The sequence below is a fragment of the Dermacentor silvarum genome, chromosome 3, assembly GCF_013339745.2.
Source record: "Dermacentor silvarum isolate Dsil-2018 chromosome 3, BIME_Dsil_1.4, whole genome shotgun sequence".
NCBI classification, from domain to species: Eukaryota; Metazoa; Arthropoda; class Arachnida; order Ixodida; family Ixodidae; genus Dermacentor; species Dermacentor silvarum.
The window spans coordinates 206,710,538-206,732,251 of NC_051156.1; the positions used below are offsets into that span (position 1 = coordinate 206,710,538).

At 44.3% G+C, this 21,714-nt stretch overlaps 1 protein-coding gene across 3 annotated transcripts in view; it reads left to right on the forward strand.

Annotated features, from left to right (window-relative positions):
• Positions 1–21,714, forward strand: part of LOC119446549 (zinc finger matrin-type protein 3) — a 49,704-nt gene that overhangs the window by 16,898 nt on the left and 11,092 nt on the right. For 2 of the 3 annotated variants that reach the window (XM_037711003.2, XM_049664207.1), the window contains exons 4-6: positions 3,300–3,484; positions 10,544–10,857; positions 18,746–18,798. In XM_037711003.2, the coding sequence (XP_037566931.1) occupies positions 3,300–3,484; positions 10,544–10,857; positions 18,746–18,798 (552 nt within the window). The remainder of the gene's footprint in view (positions 1–3,299; positions 3,485–10,543; positions 10,858–18,745; positions 18,799–21,714) is intronic. The other variant, XM_049664208.1, reaches the window with a different exon arrangement.

Below are 21,714 nucleotides of genomic sequence, written 5' to 3' on the forward strand. Positions count from 1 at the left end.
TAGCAAGCAAGTACACGGGCGCTAAAATAGCAGAAGCTTACATTATCAATGAGGTAGAGCACACGTGTGTGTTGGTTGGCTTTAAAGGGACACCAAATAGGAAAATAAGCTGAGTTGTGTCAGTAAATTACCTTTCCGAGATACCAAAGAAGCCACTGTCATCACGAGAAGTTTATGTTGAATTCCAATGGTAGATCGTGAGCAATCACGGATAAAAAGTATCTGCTCTCTTTGGAGCAAGTCTGTTCAAATGGCAGATCGATAGTGGATCTCAATCTGAGATCGCCTTGTGAAGCAATCCAAACCACTCTGTCAAAATTGGCAGATTCATCTGCGTGAAAGTCCACTCACTGGATTGTCACGCAATCCACTCACTGGACCATCCACTCGCTGGATTGTCCATCTAACAGACGACATAGATTAGACAGCAGATGAAACATACGAATCGAGACAGCCCACAAACAATTAGTTGTTTGGGCAGTGATGGATAAAATAAACATCATGCTATTGTCACACGGTTTCTTCTCACTACTTCGAAAGCAGCTTCTCGAATTGAAGCGATGAGGAAATGGGCGTAGATGACAACAAAGGTCTTTAGCACTTGCAGACGCTCGTTTGACAATCTGTTGCTTTTGCTGGACTAAGAAGGCGAAATTTGCGAGATCAAACTTTCTCAGAGTTTGCGTTTGAGTTTTTATGCAGCGAAAAACTGAACTACGTGCAATCAAGCCACCAGTGTGTGGCAAACCACTGACACGGCTGACCAGTGAATAGCCAGGCTTGTGTGTGTCCGAAACTTTTGCAGTTTGGTAAAAATGGCAAGTGTCACTTCGGCGTGAGAAATGCTGGTATTTCGTATGCGGTTAATTGCACATCCCTGCCTGCTCTCTTTGGAGCGTGAGTGTTTTAAACATGGGAGTGTTCTTGGCTGAAGGATAGCTATGTGGCAGAGCTGTACATTCTGGACCATTCTGGATCTGCCATTGGAATTCAGCATTAGTATGTCAGAAAAGCCACAAGAACAAAAGACGGGTGGTAAAACCAACTTAGAAGTTGCTACACAAGCCCGTCATGGATTTTCACATTGTCTGTTTAAGCAGTTTTTTCTTGCTAAAGATGAACTACATTGGACTCTAAAGGACCCAAAGGTTGAACTTATACTTTATCAGTCAAACCTGATTTAATGTTCCTTAGACTGCTTTCTACAAGTCTAACCTTGGGAATACAGACTTGATACAGTAAAACCCCGCTGATACATTTTTCACGGGACCTCTAAAAAAAAAAAAATGTAAGAGCCGGGAAAAGCAAGAGCAGAGAAACAAGAAAAATTGAGAAATGAGAGTATTGGTGAAGTGCACATAATTTTATTGTAATCATTACGTATGAAGAAAGTCGCAGTTTTGCCCGCAAGCCGGAGCATTGATTGTGATAGCAAATTAGTAGACAGCTATACAAAGTAAGGATAGGTTGTTTTATCATCCATATAAACTTGTAAACATTCTCTTATTAACTATATTAACAAGCACGGTGTCAGCGCACACATGCAAACATGAACACATCACATTCGATGAGCGCAGACACTCGTTATGAAAACGCTGGCGTGAGGAAGCACCGCAGCAGCAGCAAGCGAAGTGACCTTCGTGCTGCAATGCAAACTGAGTGCCGAGAACACAGCACACACTAAGCTACGAGCCGCTGATGCACCTTCACTGCCTGCACTCTGCCCCAAACGCAGATCGCCTTTAATATACGGGCCGCGCTGACCGCGCAGTACGCAGTTGATGCCAGAGTACAACGCCGCGTGGGCGCTTTTTCCACGTTGCCGATTGCTTTCTGCTCACTGTTCCCCGCATCTCGCTCCGCATTCGAATTGTTATTGCATCAGCCTAAATGGATACGTGCGCAAGGGTAGGTTGGTGTGTCTAGGAAGTGAAAAGCTCTTTCAGAGAAGCTAGAGATCCTGAAGAAGGTTGATGAGGACCCGAGAAGAAAACGAGCTGGTGTTGTAAAAGAGCTAGGCATAGTGCCATCGACTCTGTCCACTGTTGTTGGTCACTGTGATCAAAATGCGTAATGCGCAACGCTTTAGTGCAGACGCAAGAGGCGAATACTGCACACTTTGTCAAGGTGGAGGATGCCCTCTTAACATGGTTTAGAGAGGTCACTGCTGCCATGGTGAATGTCGATGGCAAGCTTCTTTGTGAAAAGGCCTCCGGCATTGCATTATCACTCGGTGTGGATGATTTTCAGGCCTCCGGTGGTTGGATACATTGTTTTAAGGCTAGGCATAGTCTTGCTTACAAATCTTTCAGCGGTGAAGGCAAGAAGTTCAGTTGACGCTGCTGTCACTCATTGCAGGCTTTGACGCTCGTAATATTTTGAATGCTGATGAGGCAGTCTTTTTTACAATTTGCAGGCTGAGAAAAGCCTTTGCTTCAAAGGCGACTCTTGCCTAGCCGGCCAGAAAAGCAAACAAGGAGTGACAGTTTTATTCTGCTGCAATGCCGTTGACTTGGAGAAAATGAAGCTGTCCATGATTGGGCCGGTATCAGAATCTCCGCTTCTTCAAGCTGGCCGGTCGTATGCCTTGTACATACAAGGCTAACGAGAAAGCCTGCATGCCTTCGACGTGTTGCTCGAGTTTTTGACATACTCGGACCCTCAAGATGTCAAAACCAAAACCATGGTATCCTCCTGCTCCTGGATCAATCCACCATATACCCGAAGCAAATGACGCTGCAGAATGGGAAGTTGGTTTTCCTTCTCGTCAACATAAGCCATTTGCAGCCATTATGTGCCGGCATCATACGGAATGCCAAGCATTACCTTGAAGGGCTGCTTGTACGTCTTCTTTTACTGAAGATTGAATGCAAGGGTAAGAACTTGCAAATCAGCCTTTTGGATGCACTGCACTTATTGCCATGGCATTCTATCTCGCCCGCAACCATAACAAATTGCTTTCGAAAATGTGGCATTGTGGAATCTGTGGTGGCCACCTTGCAGGAGTCAGAAGACAACCTAAAGGGCTGGGACCAGCTTGGCATCGAGGGTTCCGATGACTTTGTGACCTGTGGACTGATCGCCTAAATACTGCTAATTGAATCAGCGGTGTGTTTTGGCATTTTTTTCTGCTTAATTTGATCAGTTTTGTCAGTCCCATCAAGGTTGACTGTATAAGCTGCCTCTTCAAGCACTTAGCTATCGTAGACTTCAGCTGTAGGTGGCTATCTTTTTTTATTGCGAAGTTTCATTATCAGTCTTCTTTATCCGGAAGGGGCACTGCACTTTTGTGGTTGCAGGAAGGAGGCAAGCGGCCGGTGCCAGATACCTTGGAGAAGTTCTGCAAGCTCTGTGATGTGGCGTTTACCTCGGAGATCCAGGCAAAACAGCACTATGACGGACGCAACCATCAGAGGCGAATGCGGGGAGAGCCGCCTCTTCCCAAGGGCTTCTATAACCCAGCCACCGGACGTTGGCAGAGGCAGTGAGTTGGGACATTTCTCTTTGTGGCTGGGATTTTGAGGCATTCTATACCTGCCAGCTTTTCAAGATTTATCGTAAAATGACAGAGTTTGAGCTTGTTTATTGTTGCAACAAGATCAAAAATTTTGTGATACAGTCGCCGACCGATAAATTGGACTTGACGGGTAACGCTCAAAGATCCGTGTGATGGGAGCGTGGAATACGGTATTCGCCAGAAATTAACTTTATTCTTCAAGTAGCCAGAAGAGCTTGTCTGTGTGTTGCTGCATTCACGTACGCTTGCCTGTGACCTGTGAGTCCCTTTTAGACTTTCATAATTTTGTGCAAAAACGGCGAAACGCGGAGACACATGAATAACACGAATACACACAATGATGCACTACATTCAAGTGTAATATTATTGAAGCAGCGACTGTGGCATTATATGTGCACATGGTATAACCATCATTTCCACCACCAACTAAACATTACCATGCAGAAAGTTAATCTGTTTATCCTGGAGGGCTTTGGACGCTATGCTAACACACATGGGCTCTACCTCATTGATAAGGTAAGCTTCTTATTTTAACGCCTGTATGCTTGCGTTGTAGTTCACGTTAAAGAACCTCAGGTGGTCAAAATTAATCCGGAGCGCTCCTTTACGGCGTGCCTCATAATCAGAACTGGTTTTGGCACATAAAACCCCAGAATCAATCAAATCAATCATTTTCATGGTCCAGTTTACTTGGGAACTTTCCCAAACTTAGGTTGCAACTGAAGTGGTGTGCACTGGCTGACCATTGTAAGAAGTGCCATATTATCTAAGGATTTTTTTTTTATTCAGTGATTTTCATTTCTTATCATTTATTCTGCTGAATGGCTGACCTCAGCAAAAAGAATGGAAAAATGTAAAGGATCATTACACAGTGCAGGCCCAGCTGTTTCAGCTTTCGGCTAGTGATAATATAATGTAAAGGCTTTTGCTTGTGGTGTACATATTGTGGTACATGCTTGTGGCGCTAAGCATGTCTGACTTTCAAAACAGGTTACTATTTTTATGCTTTTTTGTTTGTGTGGCTGTACCTTTTGTGTAGGCTCTACCTCAAAAATTCAAGAAAAAAAGGCTCTTACATGACAAGTGCACGGGCATTAAAATAGTAGAGGCTTACTTTATCAATGAGGTAGAGCACACGTGTGTTGGTAGGCTTTAAAGGGAAGGGAAATAAGCTGAGTTGTGTGATTAAATTACCTTTCCGAGATAACAAAGAAGTCACTGTCATCATTAGAAATTTATGCTGAATTCCAATGGTAGATTGTGAGCAATCACGGATAAAAAGTATCTGCTCTCTTTGGAGCAAGTCTGTTCAAATGGCAAATCAATAGCGGATCTCAATCTGAGATCGCCTTGTGAAGCAATCCAAACCACTCTGTCAAAATTGGCAGATTCATCTGCGTGAAAATCCACTCACTGGATTGTCACGCAATCCACTCACTGGACAATCCACTCACCGGATTTTCCATCTAACAGACGACATGGATTAGACAGCAGACAAAACATACGAATCGAGACAGCACACTAGCAATTTAGTTGTTTGGGCAGTGATGGATAAAATAAACATCATGCTATTGTCACATGGTTTCTTCTCACTACTTCAAAAACAGCTTCTCGAATTTAAGCGATGAGGAAATGGGCGTAGATGACAACAAAGGTCTTTAGCACTTGCAGACGCTCGTTTCACAATCTGTTGCTTTCGCTGGACCAAGAAGGCGAAATTTACGAGATCAAACTTTCTCAGCGTTTGCATATGAGTTTTTATGCAGCGAAAAACTGAAGTTCTGCACGCAATCAAGCCACCAGTGTGTTACGAACCACTGACACGGCTGACCAGCGAACAGCCAGGCTTGTGTGTGTCCGAAACTTTTGCCGTTTGGTAAAAAGGGCAAGTGTCACTTCGACGTGAGAAATGCCGGTATTTCGTATGCGGTTAATTGCACATCCCTGCCTCCTCTCTTTGGAGCGTGAGTCTTTTAAACATGAAGTGCCCTTGGCTGAAGGATAGCTCTGTGGCAGAGCTGTCCATTCTGGACCATTCTGGATCTGCCATGGGAATTCAGCATTAGTATGTCAGAAAAGTAGGCTTGTGCGAATATTCGATATTTTCAATATATGAACGAATAATGCGCTATTCGATATTCGCTTCGATTCGAATTTTGTTATTCGGAAATTTCAAAGTATTCGGCTCGAACGAATAGCCACACGCGGCAGGGAGAAGGCGTTTTCGGAAGTTTCGGTTTTGGATTCAGTAATACTTTTCCCAATCCAATCCAAACCAAACCAGGAAAACAGAACTATACCCAGAAGAAAGGCGTACAAAAACGCATCTCGACGGCGTGGTAGTGTGGTCGATTGCATTTAGTGGGCGACTCTGTCTCCGCTGCGGCGGCATTTGATAAATCCCAGCCGCCTTGGACCACTCCAGGGAGCACCATGGGGGACTTGCATGCGGCCGGCAATCCGATTTGGAACTTTTTTGTAAAGATTCCACCGGGAACCGAAGCTCGATGTCTTAAATGCAAGGCAGTCCTGAAGACCCCGACAAGTATGACAATGACCCTAGCAACGCATTTAAGGAGACACCCGGACTTGCACAAGGACTACCAAGAGAAGCGGGGCGCACGCGAAAGGCCAACCAAGCTCAAGGGGGCAAGCAAGGCAAGTGGTCAACAGCCATCCATAGCCGGCAGTTTCAAGTCGAAAATGATAGCTCGCTTCGTAGCTCGTGGTATGCACCCCTACTTGTTACTATTCGAAGTATTCGCTTCGAAATTATTCGAGAAGAATTACTATTCGCTTCGAATTTGCTTCGAACCAAAAAAGCACTATTCGTACAAGCCTACAGAAAAGCCACAAGAACAAAAGACGGGTGGCAACACCAACTTAGAAGTTGCTACACCAGCCCGCTGCGACGTCATGGATTTTCACATTGTCTGTTTAAGCAGTGATTTGTTCTTGCTAAAGATGAACTACATTGGACTCTAAAAGGATCCGAAGTCTGAACTAATACTTTATCAGTCAAAACTGATTTAATGTTCCTTAGACTGCTTTCTACAAGCCTAGCCTGGGGAATACAGACTTGATACAGTAGAACCCCACTGATACATTTTTCACGGGACCGTAAAAAAAAATTAAAAAAAGAAATGCGAGAGCCGGGAAACAAGAAAAATTGTGAAATGAGAGTATTGGTGAACTGCACATAATTTTATTGTAATTATTACGGATAAAAAAAGTCGCAGTTTTGCCCGCAAGCCGAAGCATCGATTGCGATAGCAAAATAGTAGACAGCTATACAATGTAAGGATAGGTCATTTTATCATCGATATAAACTTATAAGCATTCACTTATTAATTATATTAACAAGCATGGTGTCAGTGCACACATGCAAACACATCACATTCGATGAGCGCGGACACTCGTTATGAAAACGCTAGCGTAAGGAACCGCCGCAGCAGCGGTGCTTCCTTACGCCCATCCTTAGTCCCATCGTCAGCCCATTCCTTAATCCCATTGTCAAGCCACCAAGCCAAGTGACATGAAAAGTCAACATGGCCGCTTGGGCCAGCGCTGGGTGGCAATTCGCGCAACGCAAGATGCGAGAACGATCCCACAGTTGCGACGCAACAGCGGGTTTACGTATGCATTGGGTCCTATGGGAGCTATGCCGGGACCGGCCGAAAACGACGTAACAGCCAGGAAAACGCAGCACCCAGGAACGTAACTGCGGGGTTCTTCTGTACTGTAGTGAACATGGATCAGCCGACCCTGGGTATATCGAACTCAAAGGAGATTGTGAAATACAGTAAAATCTTGTTAATCCAGAAAATCTGATGATTCGGACTCGTCCTTTGGTGTACCGGCAGACATGTATTAATTAGTCAAATCAAATTCTCATTAATTCAGACATATTTGGCCGCACACCGGTCTATTCGGACAACTCTTAGGGTGCTGCAAATGTGCAACGCAAAAGAGCAATATAGTGCAGTCCACTTATAACGATATCAAGAATTCAAACCTAATCATTAAAACCGATAATTGCTATACTATTTGGACTGCCGTAATAAAAAAAACAGCGGAGCATGCTTTTGTAGTTTCAAAACCAGATTTGCCACTTGCGCTAAAAAATAGATGTAGAAAGCAGGCTGTGAGGCATGTTTATTTATACCTCTAAACAGCGTGACAAGCATTATGCGCGCTGAAATAGTCAGAAATCTGCACTTGCTTACGCGGGAGTTTCCAATTTGCAACCGCAGTGTGCATCGCGTCCAGCTGCTGCACGAACACTGGCGGCAATAATTTAGCATGCATGAAATCAATGAGCAACTCAGTCGATGACAGTGCACATTGCACGAACAGGAGGGTTGGTGTCAAAGGCGGGCTATTGTGAATTTTGTCGTCACTGCCGCTGCTGCTGTTGCCTCCATCGGACAATGCCGCCATCTGTCGTTGCAACGATCGCCCCGTTGTAGATTTTGTGGAACGAGGAAGCACTATCTGCACTCAGAAACTCCTTCCTTGAAGCATCACCTGTTTCATCGTCAGAAGCAACATGCTCCCAGAGCGCGATAATCTCAGCAGCTTCCACCGTCTTGGTTTCACCCATGGGGGTTTCGCCCTGGTGTAGAAAGCCTGCCTTTACGTTGATCGGCATGGCTACTGGTTCCAGCCATTATGATCGTGGTGATCCCGGTTTTAGAATCGTCGATATCGACTGCATGAGCTTGTACTTCAAGCCTTGCAAAATTTGCAGCTTCGTCTCAAGCAGCAGAGCCTTACGCTTTCTCGGTGCCATCTTCAACTAACTGGGCTGTCCGCTGCTGAGCTGCTTCCGTCGCACATTTCCGCGCTGGCATAGAGAGAGAGAGATTGTAGAAAGGGCAGGCGTCTTCTCGGGATGCTGTGCATCGCTTTCACAATCGGCGTGTGGGCAGGATGTGCTGCGCAGTAATGATGGCAAAAATGAACTCGTGTAGGCAAACTTTTCGCCCCCTCTCGGCATTGTTCGTTTAAGGGGAACTTCGCAACGCAAATGCCACGATTATTCTGCATGTAAAATGCCGTCTAGAAGGCAACATTTTTATCGTTATATCTGATATGCGGTGATTAACGTATTGTTAAATATGGTTTCTTTCTCATAGTCCTAATGCATAAGTTGATACTCTTAAGTAAACCCATCATTATAACCAATATATTGTTATATGTGGTATCGTTATAAGTGGACTGCACTGTAGTGGCGCTAGCATCTAATTGAAACAAAGCAATGGAGTCGGCATCGCCACAATCATTAGCTAAATCAGTAGTTCTCAATCGGGGGTCCGCGATACCATCGCCCGCAAAATAGGGATGTGCAAAGATTCGAAAAGTTCGAATATTATTGAATATTATATTTTTAATATTCGAATTCAATTCAAAAAATAGATATTTGAAAATGTTCGAATATTCGGTTGGATACAAATATTTGAATCAAATCAAAATATTGCTGGCTGTGCGGGAGCAAACACGGTTCTTAACATTTGTCTAAAAATATTAGGGTGATATTGTGCTGCTGGCGAAATTTCGCTTGTAAATCACACTTCGCCACTAAATGTCTAAACTATGTGGGAAAGCCAGCCTCTCAATAGCAAAGGTGCACTTCTAGCTTATTCTTGGCTTATTGCTTTTTAGCAAGTGCACTGAGTTACGACTGGCACAGGGTCGAATGCCTTCGAGGCCACGGGCATTTCATGCGGTATAATAAGGCATAGGCTGGCGAGCACAGCTAGTGGGAATTACTAAATTTTCCGAGTTAACTTGAGCCAAATACACAGTGTCTTGGTATAGTGGCTTATCAGTCTAGTTTTGTAACATTGACAATGTAATTGCAATGCTCAAACATCTCAAATTAACCCAACTTGCTAATAAGTACATAGGCATATCATTATTCGATATTCGATTTATTATTGGGAGCTTAAGTATTCGTATTCGAAAATTTTGATATTCGTATACCCCTAAAAAAAAGACAACAAATTGGGCGTTGTTTTTAGCTTTGACTCATTCCCAGTTCCCAGAGCTGCTCGCAGAACTGCGGCAACAATCGTCACAAGACAATAATAAAAAAAAAACTACGTCACAATGTTCGTCAAAAAAAAATAATCCGTTGACCCCCGCCCTGTCACTGTAAGGGGGGCCCCCATTACTTCCACCAGTCCACAAGGGGTCCCCGACACATCCATGGCCGAGAACCATTGAGCTAAATCTTACGTGACCGACAGGAATGCTTAAACAGTGGGTGCCTATTTGTGCTTTTATAGCTCTTATTCTTGCGTTTACCTCTGTACATAATATCGGATTTGCCGTGTGCCCTCATAACTGCGTGGTCGCCATCTATAATCTCATCGATAACGACCACAATTTCATCTGCAGCGGTTTGTTTTGTTTTCACTCGAGGCACGTGTCGACCGCTTGCTTTCAGAACTGCATGGCCGTAGTCCATGGCCGCATTGATAGTGACCATGGTTTCATCTGCAGCTGTAGCAGTAAACAGTTCTTTTCTTTTGACTCGGTGCAATACCTGCGTGTGTAGTGTCACAAACACGGCGGAAGCTTTCGAGGTTGAAGAGCACTGGCTACATCACGATGGACAAACGATCCATTGGCGACCAGCATGGTACTGAAAAGCATGTCTCGGACAAAGACTTGAAGAACCTGCGAAGCCTTCGCCACTGCGAGTGCTAATTAGTCATGAGATGACGAGAATCGCAGCTTCGCATTGTTTTTGTACAAAATAGAGAGAGGATTTGCTGATTCGTTCAGTAAGTACAATCGACTTCCATTAATTCGACCCTGACGAAATTGGTCAAATTAAATACGAGGCAGAAAAAAAATGACAAAAGACACCACTTATTCACTTGGCAGTATTTTCCAGATTCCAACATGCCCCCGAATCAAACGCGCGCCCATTTTTTATTTGGATATTGTATATAATGCAGTTATTTTAATTTCATATGTAACTTCATTATGACAGTGTATGATGATGTTTGATTACAGACCGCCTCCAGGAATGGCCATCAAGCCCCCAACACCAAAAAAGCCGCCAACCACTGGGAACCAGTTCTACTGTGAGCCATGCCGCTCTTCGCTGACCTCTGAGCAGCAGCTGCAGTCACACCTGCAGGGGGCCAAGCACAAGGCACGCGTGGGCGGCCTGTCCACTGCAGTCACAGCGCAGGTGGTGACGGCGAACGCTGCGGCAGCCATGGCTGTGGCTACGGCTACAGGCACCACGTCCAGTGCTGGAGGCCGGCCCTCCCAGCTACCACAGCCATACGTGGCCTTTGTGCCTGGGCCCACCATGACCTGTGGTGAGCAAGTTTCACTACCTTGATCTCTGCTGATTTTTCTTTGCTCTTGGCTGCACTGGAATTGAAAGCTAATATGTTACTTGCCCATCCAGGGCTGGGCAGTATCGATGATACATACTTAAGGGGGACGTTTCACTTAAGAGGAAGCCTTAGCTTGGGGCATGGCAGCGCAGCGCGCGCTGCCATGTAGCCTCACCTCGAGGCAAAGCTCTTTGCCATTTAGTTTCGTTATCTCCTAGGGAATCCCACCCTCTGTCCACCACTGCGTGTTGAAGCTCCCTTCTCTCTTCCTTTATGGTCGTCCATTCTCCTCCTTTTACGCGTCGGCATTTTGCGAATAGTGCATGCGGCGCCGGCGAACTCGTATGTCACCTGTTCCCGCGGCGCTCCCTTGGTACTGTACCCTCGGTCCACCCGAAGCGCTTCGAGATACGGTGGAGAGAGAAATTGCCGTTGCCCATGCGAGGGCTGCTCTGGCCGCTTTGTCATCCCCTGTCGCGTGAATGCTAGCTGCACCTGCTAAGCTATCCGATTCACGTCAGATATCACGTTACCGATTCCTCCGCGATTACTTCCGTCGTATGTGAATCCAGCTTTATCAGCATCGTCAAGAGGGTGGAACAGAGCCACTAGCCGAAGATACTACGTGGACAAGTCGTGCATCCGTGGATAGACTGGTTTTGCAAATATTTGAGCGTTGTTGCATGTAGTTATTTCCGCGGGTTATACGCGCGGATATATATATTTTTTTCTTTCCCGGCTGTTGTAATTGGGGGTGCGGGTTATACGCGGTGGCTGGTTATACGCTGAAAAGTACGGTATAGCACATCATCCGAAAATCGTATCATCCAGCAATAGTATTGTCCAACTAAATTGTATTATTGGGAAAAGAAAGAAAAATGTATTACGCAGAATTGTATCAACGAGGTCCCACTGTTCACGTAAAATGTAGAATTTGTATGCAAACGATCACCTTTTTTCTGCTAGTCTGCCTCAGAAACATGGGAACATGGGCACAATGTTTTGCCCAACCTATTTCAGTGGCTTCATACAGAGCAGTCACATGTCTCACCAGGCTCACCAAATATTGTTACGTGTTTAAAAAAAAGGAAACGTTAAGCAGCTCGTACTTCCGGTCTTGCATTGTTCAAAAACGATTAGCATTACTAGTAGCTAAACGGCATATTTAAAAGAATGATAAATGATCTTTGTTTTGACAATGACTACAAGCAATTATTAGTTGTGGTTTGCAAATATTCAAAACTTCGAATAATCGATTCGAATCGGATGTTATTCGATTCTATTTCCTTTACTATTTGAAATATTCGAACCCCCGGAAATTGCCGTTGCCAGTTATTTGTAGTCAGCTTCGCCGCAGTACAGCCGTGTTATGCGGTGAAGCTTACATACTGTATTGCGGTAAAGCATATCAAAAGTAAAAAGAGGCACTGTCACAGGGCCTCTGCTGGTGCTTATGTCTACCCGACACTATCAGCTCAAGCACCCGCACTGTAGTGCCTCTTCACACATGTGGAAAACGCCAGCTTCCAAGTGGAAACCTCTGCATCTGCTGCAAATATGGCTCAAGTGCCTAAAAACATGGTTTCCAAACCAAATAGCAAGCCTGGCAATGTTTTTAGACCCTCGCTCTAAAGTGGTTGCGTACCATCAAGATGCTTCTACGGCAAACTGGGTTAAAAACCTGGCTTTACAAGAAGGAAGGAAAATTTCAACACTAAGGAACCCGGAGATGTCCTCAACAACGAGAGCTCCTGAAGAGGCTCATTTCCAAGTCAGCACTGTGGAAAGACATCGTAAGCTCATCAACCAGCAGCAACTTTCTCTACCACAAGCACAGGTTGAAAGCATATGTGCATGAGGCACTTTTGGGCCAGAAATAAGGTCCTTGTGAGTGGTAGCGTATGGCAGTGTGGTGAGGTGGGCTAGTTGGTTGTTGGAGCTCACTTCATATTTGCAGTGCAAACTTAACACACGCACCCACAGAAATAAACAACATGGTGTAAGCATGGTGCCCACTGTTGGCTCAGCTTGTGAAGAGATACCTGCCGATATCAGACACTAGCGTGTTCAATGAGCGGCTGTTTTTGGCGTCTGAAGGAATTCACGAGGGTATCAGAGGGTATCGGAGTGTGTCGCTGCTCCCTGAACATGTTGAGCAGCTATCCTTTCTTCAGGACAACATTAAATACGTGCAGTTGTGATACTCTCAAGAAAAAGTGTAGTACAGTAGAAACCCGCAATAACGAAATCCCGCGACAATGAAATATTTTCGTATCCCCAGCGCCCATAGGATTCAATGCATTTTGTACCTCTCGACAACGAAATGTTGCTGTACTACAATCCCACATCAACGAAATTTGCCGGAACGTAACCCCGCATATTACCTACTCATGCAACACTAGCAGGCTCAAAATGTGGTCAAATGTGATTGCTGTGCACTAAAATTGCGTAAAATACCACCACACTACACTTGTGTGGGTGCTGTCATTTTTGTTCACAAGAACAACCAAGCGCCGAAAGCGATCGCGTGCGTCGGGGACACGTCATGGCCGCCATCTTGTTTGTTGATCATCCATTTGAAGCAGCACGCTTGTTGCTACCGACATGTGACGGCGGTTTTTGCACACCTAGTGCAGTGCGTAATGTGCGCCTCGGTGAGAAAAATGCCGCAGAAACAAGGTAATCCACGTCCCACTGACGTGGAATTGTTTATGGCACTTGAGATGGCGGTCGCAGCATGGAGTACCACGCATCGGGCCGTGATGGAGCGATCGTCCGGGAATACACATCCCTTGCTTCAAGAATGCTGGTTTTGGTACCACACGACAGACATCGTGTGCGGATTCGACGCTGGACGTAGATTTACGCGAAGGGACCGTAATCTCAATCGATTGCCTTCGGGTATATGAGATACGCTCACTTTCACGCTAGCCTCCGGACGCGTCGGTGCCTAAGGACGACAGCGTGCGCTGAAGAAATGCTGCTGCATACGTGGAGCACCGTTGTTCTGCATCCAGTGCTGAGTTATACAAAATCTCGCAAAAGCAATCGCATCTCCAACGCAGTTGACCAAGAATACTCCTCTGCGGCAGTGCTATCACTGCTGATCGACACATGATTGACTTTGTACTGTTGGCAATGCGGTTCTATATCCTCGATCAAAGCTTGCCAAAGTAGTCTAACGGAATTTTGACAGTAAAGTTTTGTTGTGCGACGCATTACCTATCTGTGCTGTCTCAATTCTAAACCACGAAATCCTCGCAAAAGGGAATTTTTTCGCGTTCCCCGCTGATTTCGTTATTGCAAGGTTTGACATTATTGGAAAACTTTGTTCACTACAAAGAATAATTTTTTTCTACATTATTTGCTGTGCAATTAACTTGCTTTTTCTTTTTCTTTTAACCTCTAGTTGGTGAAAGAAATTGCGTTTTTGTAGAACCTATAGTATTCACATTAAAAAAAAATATTTGATTCAATTCACACTTGGTTTTCATTATTTGAATTCGCCTTGAAATTAAAAATTTGATATTTGCACACACCTAATTATTAATGCAAAGACTTGCAAAAGCCTTGCAAAGAATAGTGTTTTATGATGAACGGTGTGCAATTGCCAATTGTGTAAACTTACTACAGCTGTCGTTTTGTCATGCACCCGCCTCACAGGCTGGCAGACTTCACGTAGAATTTTGTAAAACACCCAGGCTGGCAGACTTCACGTAGAATTTTGTAAAACACCCATGAGATTTGCCCTTTTCTTGCTGCCAAAACTTGCTATTGCATTTATTGCATGTCACGTTGACCACTAATAAAAGACGAAGACAAAGAAAGCAGAGGACGTGGGCGCTGTCTCGTGTCGTCATTTTTTGTTTTCTTTCTCTGTCTCGGTCTTTAGCGGTAAACATGACATGCATTAAACACCAACTAGGACAGACTGAAGTTCTTTTGAAGCATTTACTGCGTTTTTGCATTGCACACTTAGCCACACTGTTTCTCATCAGCTGGTCCTGCAGCATGCTTCTTCCCGAATGGGGCTAGCATTGCTTGAATGCGCCTGTATGTACAAAGCTTACTGAACTTTATCACTGTTTGCCAAAGGGCCACTCAATTAATCACAAGACGCACACAATTCCAACATATCGAAAGAAGGTGCGGGAGCAGAAAAATGCCCAGTTTCACTCTATGTATAGCGCCTTGCTTCTCTCATCTGCGAATTTCCTTGAAATAAGCAATTTCACGGACCGGACTCATTGTTTCGAGGCTGTTGTGGCACTGAGCCACACAAAAATACCGTGTACCAAACTTGCAGGATGACGAGGCCATGCTTGCCAATGTGTAACACAACCACCGGTAGCACGTGCACCAACGCGAACAGGCACGCACTTGCTGTGTCGGAAAAAGAGGCGGCCATCAGTGTTCGAATCTGCTCACTAGAGGAGCACTCGGTGCTGGGGTCGTGGGCAGAAACTTGAGGTTGCCTTGCCTATAGGCTAATGCTCTGAAGGACTCAATGCGAAATGAATACTGAATACTTCATTGGCAGATGCCTGTCACACTTTATTGGATAGATTTAGCATACCATGCACCATGATCCACGTCCACCAGCATACAAAAATGTTCTTTTCTCATTTACAGAGTTAAAAAAAATTAAACAATTTCTTATATGCTTTCTTTGAGCCACACAGCAAAAGCTGTTTTTCAAGCGCAACAACATTTACAAGGAGGTTACCTACGGCAGCATCGCCTGCACAGATGAATCCTGAATGTTGTCGATGCTATGCAGCACATCAGTGAATGCAGGCACAAGCACGGCAGCATCTGTGGCGTTGTCCTCGTCCGAGGTGGCAGCCAGCAGTGTCAGCATGATATGACGACCCGCGTGAAACCAGAAACCTAACGATAGACGCGTGAGAAGTCTTGTATGCTCGCACGTAAACAAAGCTCTGAACTGCTGTACGTGATAATGCGTACTCGATCTGCCTGCCTTCCTTTGGCTAATTGGTTCAATCTTCGCTCATGCTTTCATGCTTTCCATACACACTAGGGCAGTCTTCTCGGGTGATCAGTTTCGGAGATAGTTTCACTTTCATGACGCTCGGCACTGGACGCGTCTGTATGTGCGGTCAACAATGCTCTTGCCACCATACGACAATAGCGAGCTTGGCACAGCGCCAAAAAATGCCTTGGCTTTACACACGAACACATCTGGTGATATGAACAAGCGCTGCTGAGAGAAAAAGCCAAGAGAAAGAAGTGCAGTGAGATGGCAATGAAGGGACGAATGTGGCCAGCGGTTGAGCGATGTGAAGAGGGGGAAGGAAAACGAATGAATGTGATGGAAAGAAAGTGTAGGCTAGGAGGGAGCCCAGAAACCAGTCAGAGGTTTCCATATGAGAAGGCCTTCCTGACAGAGGGGACGATGCTGTAAGGGAGCTGGCGGGACTCATGCGTCCGCCGTTGCGTTCGCAGTTTCGCGTGGGTCGTCGTATGACGCGAGACATGCGTAATCTCACTTCTACAATTGAGGTATTGTCTCTGTAGGAAGTTGGCTAGGACTGCACTAATTCGTTGTAAAACCTGTGATGTCACAATATCAGGGCACGTATAACCGATGTTCCACTGCATAAGAACTTACGACTTAGACTGTTACAATGCCTCTAAGGGCTTTGCAAAGGTCCTACTCTCAAACGAGTGGTATATTTCAGAGTGGGGTATAATAAATCCATTTTGTCCGCTTTAGATGTATTATCAGGTGCTATTTATAAATTGTTACATCACCTATTGCCGAGTTACAAAGTTGTAAACTTGATTCTCTTGAAATTTCGTAAGTTTCAGAAATATTTGTTTTAGAAAATTGAAGGCCTTAATACAAAGTTTGCTAGCAGCACTTGCTAGATTTTATTTTTTCTAGGAAAGGCAACAAGTCTCGCCAAATTCGATGCAATGATTGCTGAGAAAAACTATTGCACTTTTACGATGTATTTAAATATAGTCCGCCTCAAAATTGTATTGTCAATGTTTTCATCTCTGCTTTCCTGAGACCTTTCTGCACCAGTGTTGGCTTTAAAATTCCATTTAATTTATGTTTTTATTTCATGCATCTTAAAGCTCCTCACGTGGACCTTTATATTGAGGTCGAAACTCGCTCTGCTGGCAGTATTTGGGTGGTGTTGGAAAGCCAATGTTTATAGCCCCCCCTCCCCCCCCTCACACACACTTTTTTATAATCAATATTGAATGCCACATGGAACCAGCAAGAATCAGGGACAAATGATGTGCAGTGCATTTTTGTCGCACATTTATCAGTACATATTCATAAGAGTATAATGACGTCCGGAACACTGCCAATATAGTCTACATATTGTATTTTTTCGCTTGTTTGCTATTTTATTTTTATTTTACTATTTTGGGTCTAATTACTGTTAATTCAACATTCCACATTAAAGCATACTGCCCACTGCACAATGTAGGTTACACAGTCGAACCCGGATGTATCGCACCCACATATTACGAATTATTGTGCAAAACGAACAGCAATAAAATCCCCTTGAAATTTTTATTGCGATAGCAATTATATGGACACTTCAACCGGATTTCTGCCGTCGTCGTCGCCGTCGCCGTCGCCGTCGCCGTGACGTTCCGTATAGATAAAATCTTCGCCGCGCGCCGTATGCCCCAGCGGAAGCGTGGGGGGACGCGCGCTATCACGGAGAGCGAACGCACTCAATCTCCCACGCGCAAGCAAGGAAGCGGAAAGCCAGCGCCGGAGGGAGCAGGGGGGCACTCTTCTGCCAACAACCGCGCTCGTCCGCACAGTCTCTTATCTCTCCCACGCGCAAGCCAGGAAGCGGGAAGCCAGCGCCGGAGGGAGCATAAGGGGGGGGGGGGGGGGGGGGGGGGGCGGGCGCACTTCTACGCTTCCAACAACCGCGCTCGTCGTTCGTTCGACCGCACCGTCTCTTATCTCCACACGGCTCTGACCTTTATGCCGCTCAGTTTCCGTTGATAGACCGCACGTACCTTCGCCCGCTGCGCGGGTGAAGGTACGTTGCGCTGCCAGCGTTTTGACAGTCGTTGTCTGCAGTCATTCAGTGTGATCTTTTCATGTTTGTTTGTGCGCGCTCACACCACGCTTGTTCATTCAGTTAGTAATAGTCGGGCCACATTTTCCAACGCACGCTACACATGCAATGCTGCCCAGATCGGCAGTGCAGCACTACAGGTGTGTCCCTTCGCACGCGCTGCCCACGGGCAGCGCTTCTCATCAACACCACCATTTCACACGCGCCTTCTCGTGGTCATCGAGTCTCTCTTCATGTCGGTCTACTTACGCCGCAGCACACCTGCTTACTTAATCAGCTCATGTTTACTACAATTCATATTGCTACCAAGGCCGCTCACCTTACTTCGTATGACATTGCTGTGTTGCTATCGCATTCATTGCTTCGCCCTTAGGGCGAAACTGTGACATTTTTTTATTACATTTTTATTTTACATATCGAAATACCCATATATATTGAACTTTTATTTTTTATACTCTTCAGATTTGATATATCTGGGTTTGACTGTATTACTGTGCGGTCAATGTGGTGATGTATGCAGCTGTTGGACAATCTCCGTTTCGCAGCATTTACAGCAAAATATAAGGGAAAAAATTTGCATGTGACATCATCAAAAGGCGAAATGCATCCCGCAATATTGTTATGGAAAATATAAATACATATAATTAAGGAAGGTCAAGAGGAGACAAAGTAGCGTGTACTTTACCAGATACCCCCACAAGTTGGTACCACAAGTCGGTAATATAGTCGGTTGGAGCAGGGAACCAGCTATGCTGTTGAAATGGATTATCGTGATCTCTTCTCCGCAGGAACTGAATTTTGCTATGTTCAACCTTGCAAGGCACAAGGAAAACGCTTCATGGTAAAAACGCCAACGCCATTACTGTGTCACGGAGAAATTACTAACACCTGTAATGTGCATTGCATGTATTCAATTTCTGATTGTGATGTCCCCCACCGCGCCTTTCTTTTTTTTGTGTCGTCAATGTTGCAGTGATCTATTCTCGTTGTTGCGTGAAGGGCTTTAGTGAAGCTCTTTTTAATACGTGCTGACCTGCTGACGAGAATTGAACCCTCGACCTCAATCTCAGCAACAGAATGCAGCAGTTGCTGAACCATTGTGGCGAGCACTTGTGAATTTCCTCTTCAGCTTCAATTAAGAGGAAGCTTTAGCTCGGGTGCTCCTATCTAAATACATGGGAAAGGAGAATTCGTTTTTCTCGGCAACCACTGCACCAAATCTGATGAGGTTTGTTGCATTTAAAAGAAACAGTTAAGATCTAGTGACTGTTGGTTGAAAATTTTCAGAGAATGAAGCTATCTAGTTTACAACTCTGTAACTCAGCGATGAAACATATCACAATTCTGTAACTTGAACCTAATAGAACATTTAAAGCGGACAAAATTGATATATTATACATGGCTCTCAGATAGACTACTAATTTGTGAGTGGAACTTTTGCAAAACCCTTGTAAACAATGGAACAAAGTCACGTAAGATATAAATTGACGTATCAAATTTGTCCGATGGATGCAGTTTACAGAACTGCGACATCTATTCTTGGTGCACAGCTACGAATTTGTAAACTTCGTGCTTCTATTTTGTTTCGAACCTACCAATTTTTGAAAATTCTATTAATAATTCAAGGCCCTAAATTGAAATTCCGCTTCAACAGTCACTAGAATTTGACTTTATCTCTCAAATGCAACAAATTTCATTAAAATCGGCCCAGTGGTTATCTCAGAAAAGTGTTTCTACGTTTTACATTTATTTGAATAGGCGGCATCGGAGTTGTGCCCGAGCTAAAGCTTCCTCTTAAGGGGACACTACAGAGAAACACTTAATCAGCTTAAATTGATAATGTATACTTTCGAAATTTGTTGGGGTCATTCCACACCAAATGCGCGAGGTAGAAACTTGAAGCTTTCCTATTTCTTCCTTTTTTTTTCTTTTCTTTTTTAATTCTCTGAATTTTGTAGGTTTAAAAGAATTGCATGCCCCAAACATTTGCTGCAGAAAAAAATGTCCTGTCTGCCTGAGTGCCCTATAGGAAAAAAAAAAATCATCACCAAATGGAAGCTTAATTCAAAAAATGTGGCAATGCCAAGCCTTGCATTGCAGTGCAGATGCACTGCTGGTCAACTGTGCGGTGGGAAGTAGGGACCAAAATTGAAAAAAAAAAAAAAAAATGTTTTCAACTGAAACTCAAATAACTCCGATAAAGCTTTCTAAAACAAATTGTTAGGCGTCCTACAAAATACTTTACCATTCATATTTTTAAATGGGCCACCTCAGTGTGGAATTTATAGCTGAAAACATGACATAAATGTAATTTATGTGGGTTTGTATTTCTTCTACATTTCGTTGTTGCTGCATTCCAAGATATTAGTCATTATTTTGGACACGAGATTGCCAAGAACAGTTAAAAAAAAATGGACAGACCGGAAGTTCTTATTAAATATCTCAAAATTGACCCAATTTGGCCTTGCCCAGATTATTAATAGATCAAAAGTTGGGGCCTTTAAGGGGAGTGCATAGCAAAGTACAATCCTTCCAAGTCATTAAGATAAAATTTATGCTTTGTCTGAATTAAGCTTTATTTTTACAATTTTTTTCTCGTACACCACGTTTTGCTTTTAACGGTAGGATTGACGTGGTGCTCAGGCAGCCTAAATTTTCTTTTTTTCACGTAATATATTTAGGGAATGCATTTCTTAGACCTACTAAATTCTGGCAATTCTTGAATAATAAATCGGAGAGGGTTGAGTTTCCAGATGGTGCATATAGGTCAGTACACCGACTTGTGAGTACACTGATTCATACTCGCTTCCACACTCATTGCACAGGCGTGATACAGAGAGTTAGTGAGTGTCTGAGAGTGTGAGTGGACGTGGGTGTTAACTGGAGTGTGTACCAGTGATGTTTAGCAGATGTGAGTATGAGAAGGAGTGTGTGTCAGTTAACACGAGTACAAACGATAGTCATTGACGGTAACTTTGAGTGGACATTAGTATGAACGAGGGTGACTGTCGAAGAGTGTGAGTGGATGTGAGTGAGTGTAGACGCTCTTATAAGTGTGAATGGGCGGTGGTAAGTGTGAATGGAAGTGACTACAAACTTGAGTGGGAGTTTGTCAGTATGAGTGGAAAGGAGTAGGAACAGAAGTGAGTGCTAATGAGTGTGAGTGAGTGCGTAGCCTGCAAAAAAGTATTAGTGAAGGAGTATCTGCTGATTCTGCTGACCTGTGCTTGTGTGCTTGGCTTGGAATGACCTCATTATCATAAATTTTGTGTTAATTATTAAAAGAGAAAATGAAGGTCAGGTCTCTTTCTGTTTTTTTTTCCCCCTCGTTAGAATCTCAATGCTAGTACGTCACTGTGACATCGCAGATTTCAGAATTTTCTCATATTTGGGCTGTTGTGAAAACTTGATACAGCATCACTACCCATCTTTTGTCTTTTTTGGCTTTCCAAACCTCCTCTCATGGTAAGAGGGGATTTTTTGGTATTGTGGAAGGGTAATTTACTAATACAGCTCAAATTACTGTTCTCTTCAGTGTCCCTTTAATAGAAATTGACTGCAGTAGGTCTTAGCAACATGAGCGAGTTGGTTCATACATTACAATTTGTATCGAGCTATTAAGGACGACACCACAGCAAAGCAGACAGGATAAGCGCATCCTGCCTTCTTTCCTATGTCTCTAGCCTTCTTCTCTGTAGTGTTGTCTTCATTAGCACGAGGCAAATTTCAATGCAGTAAGTCTGTGTGGCATGCATTG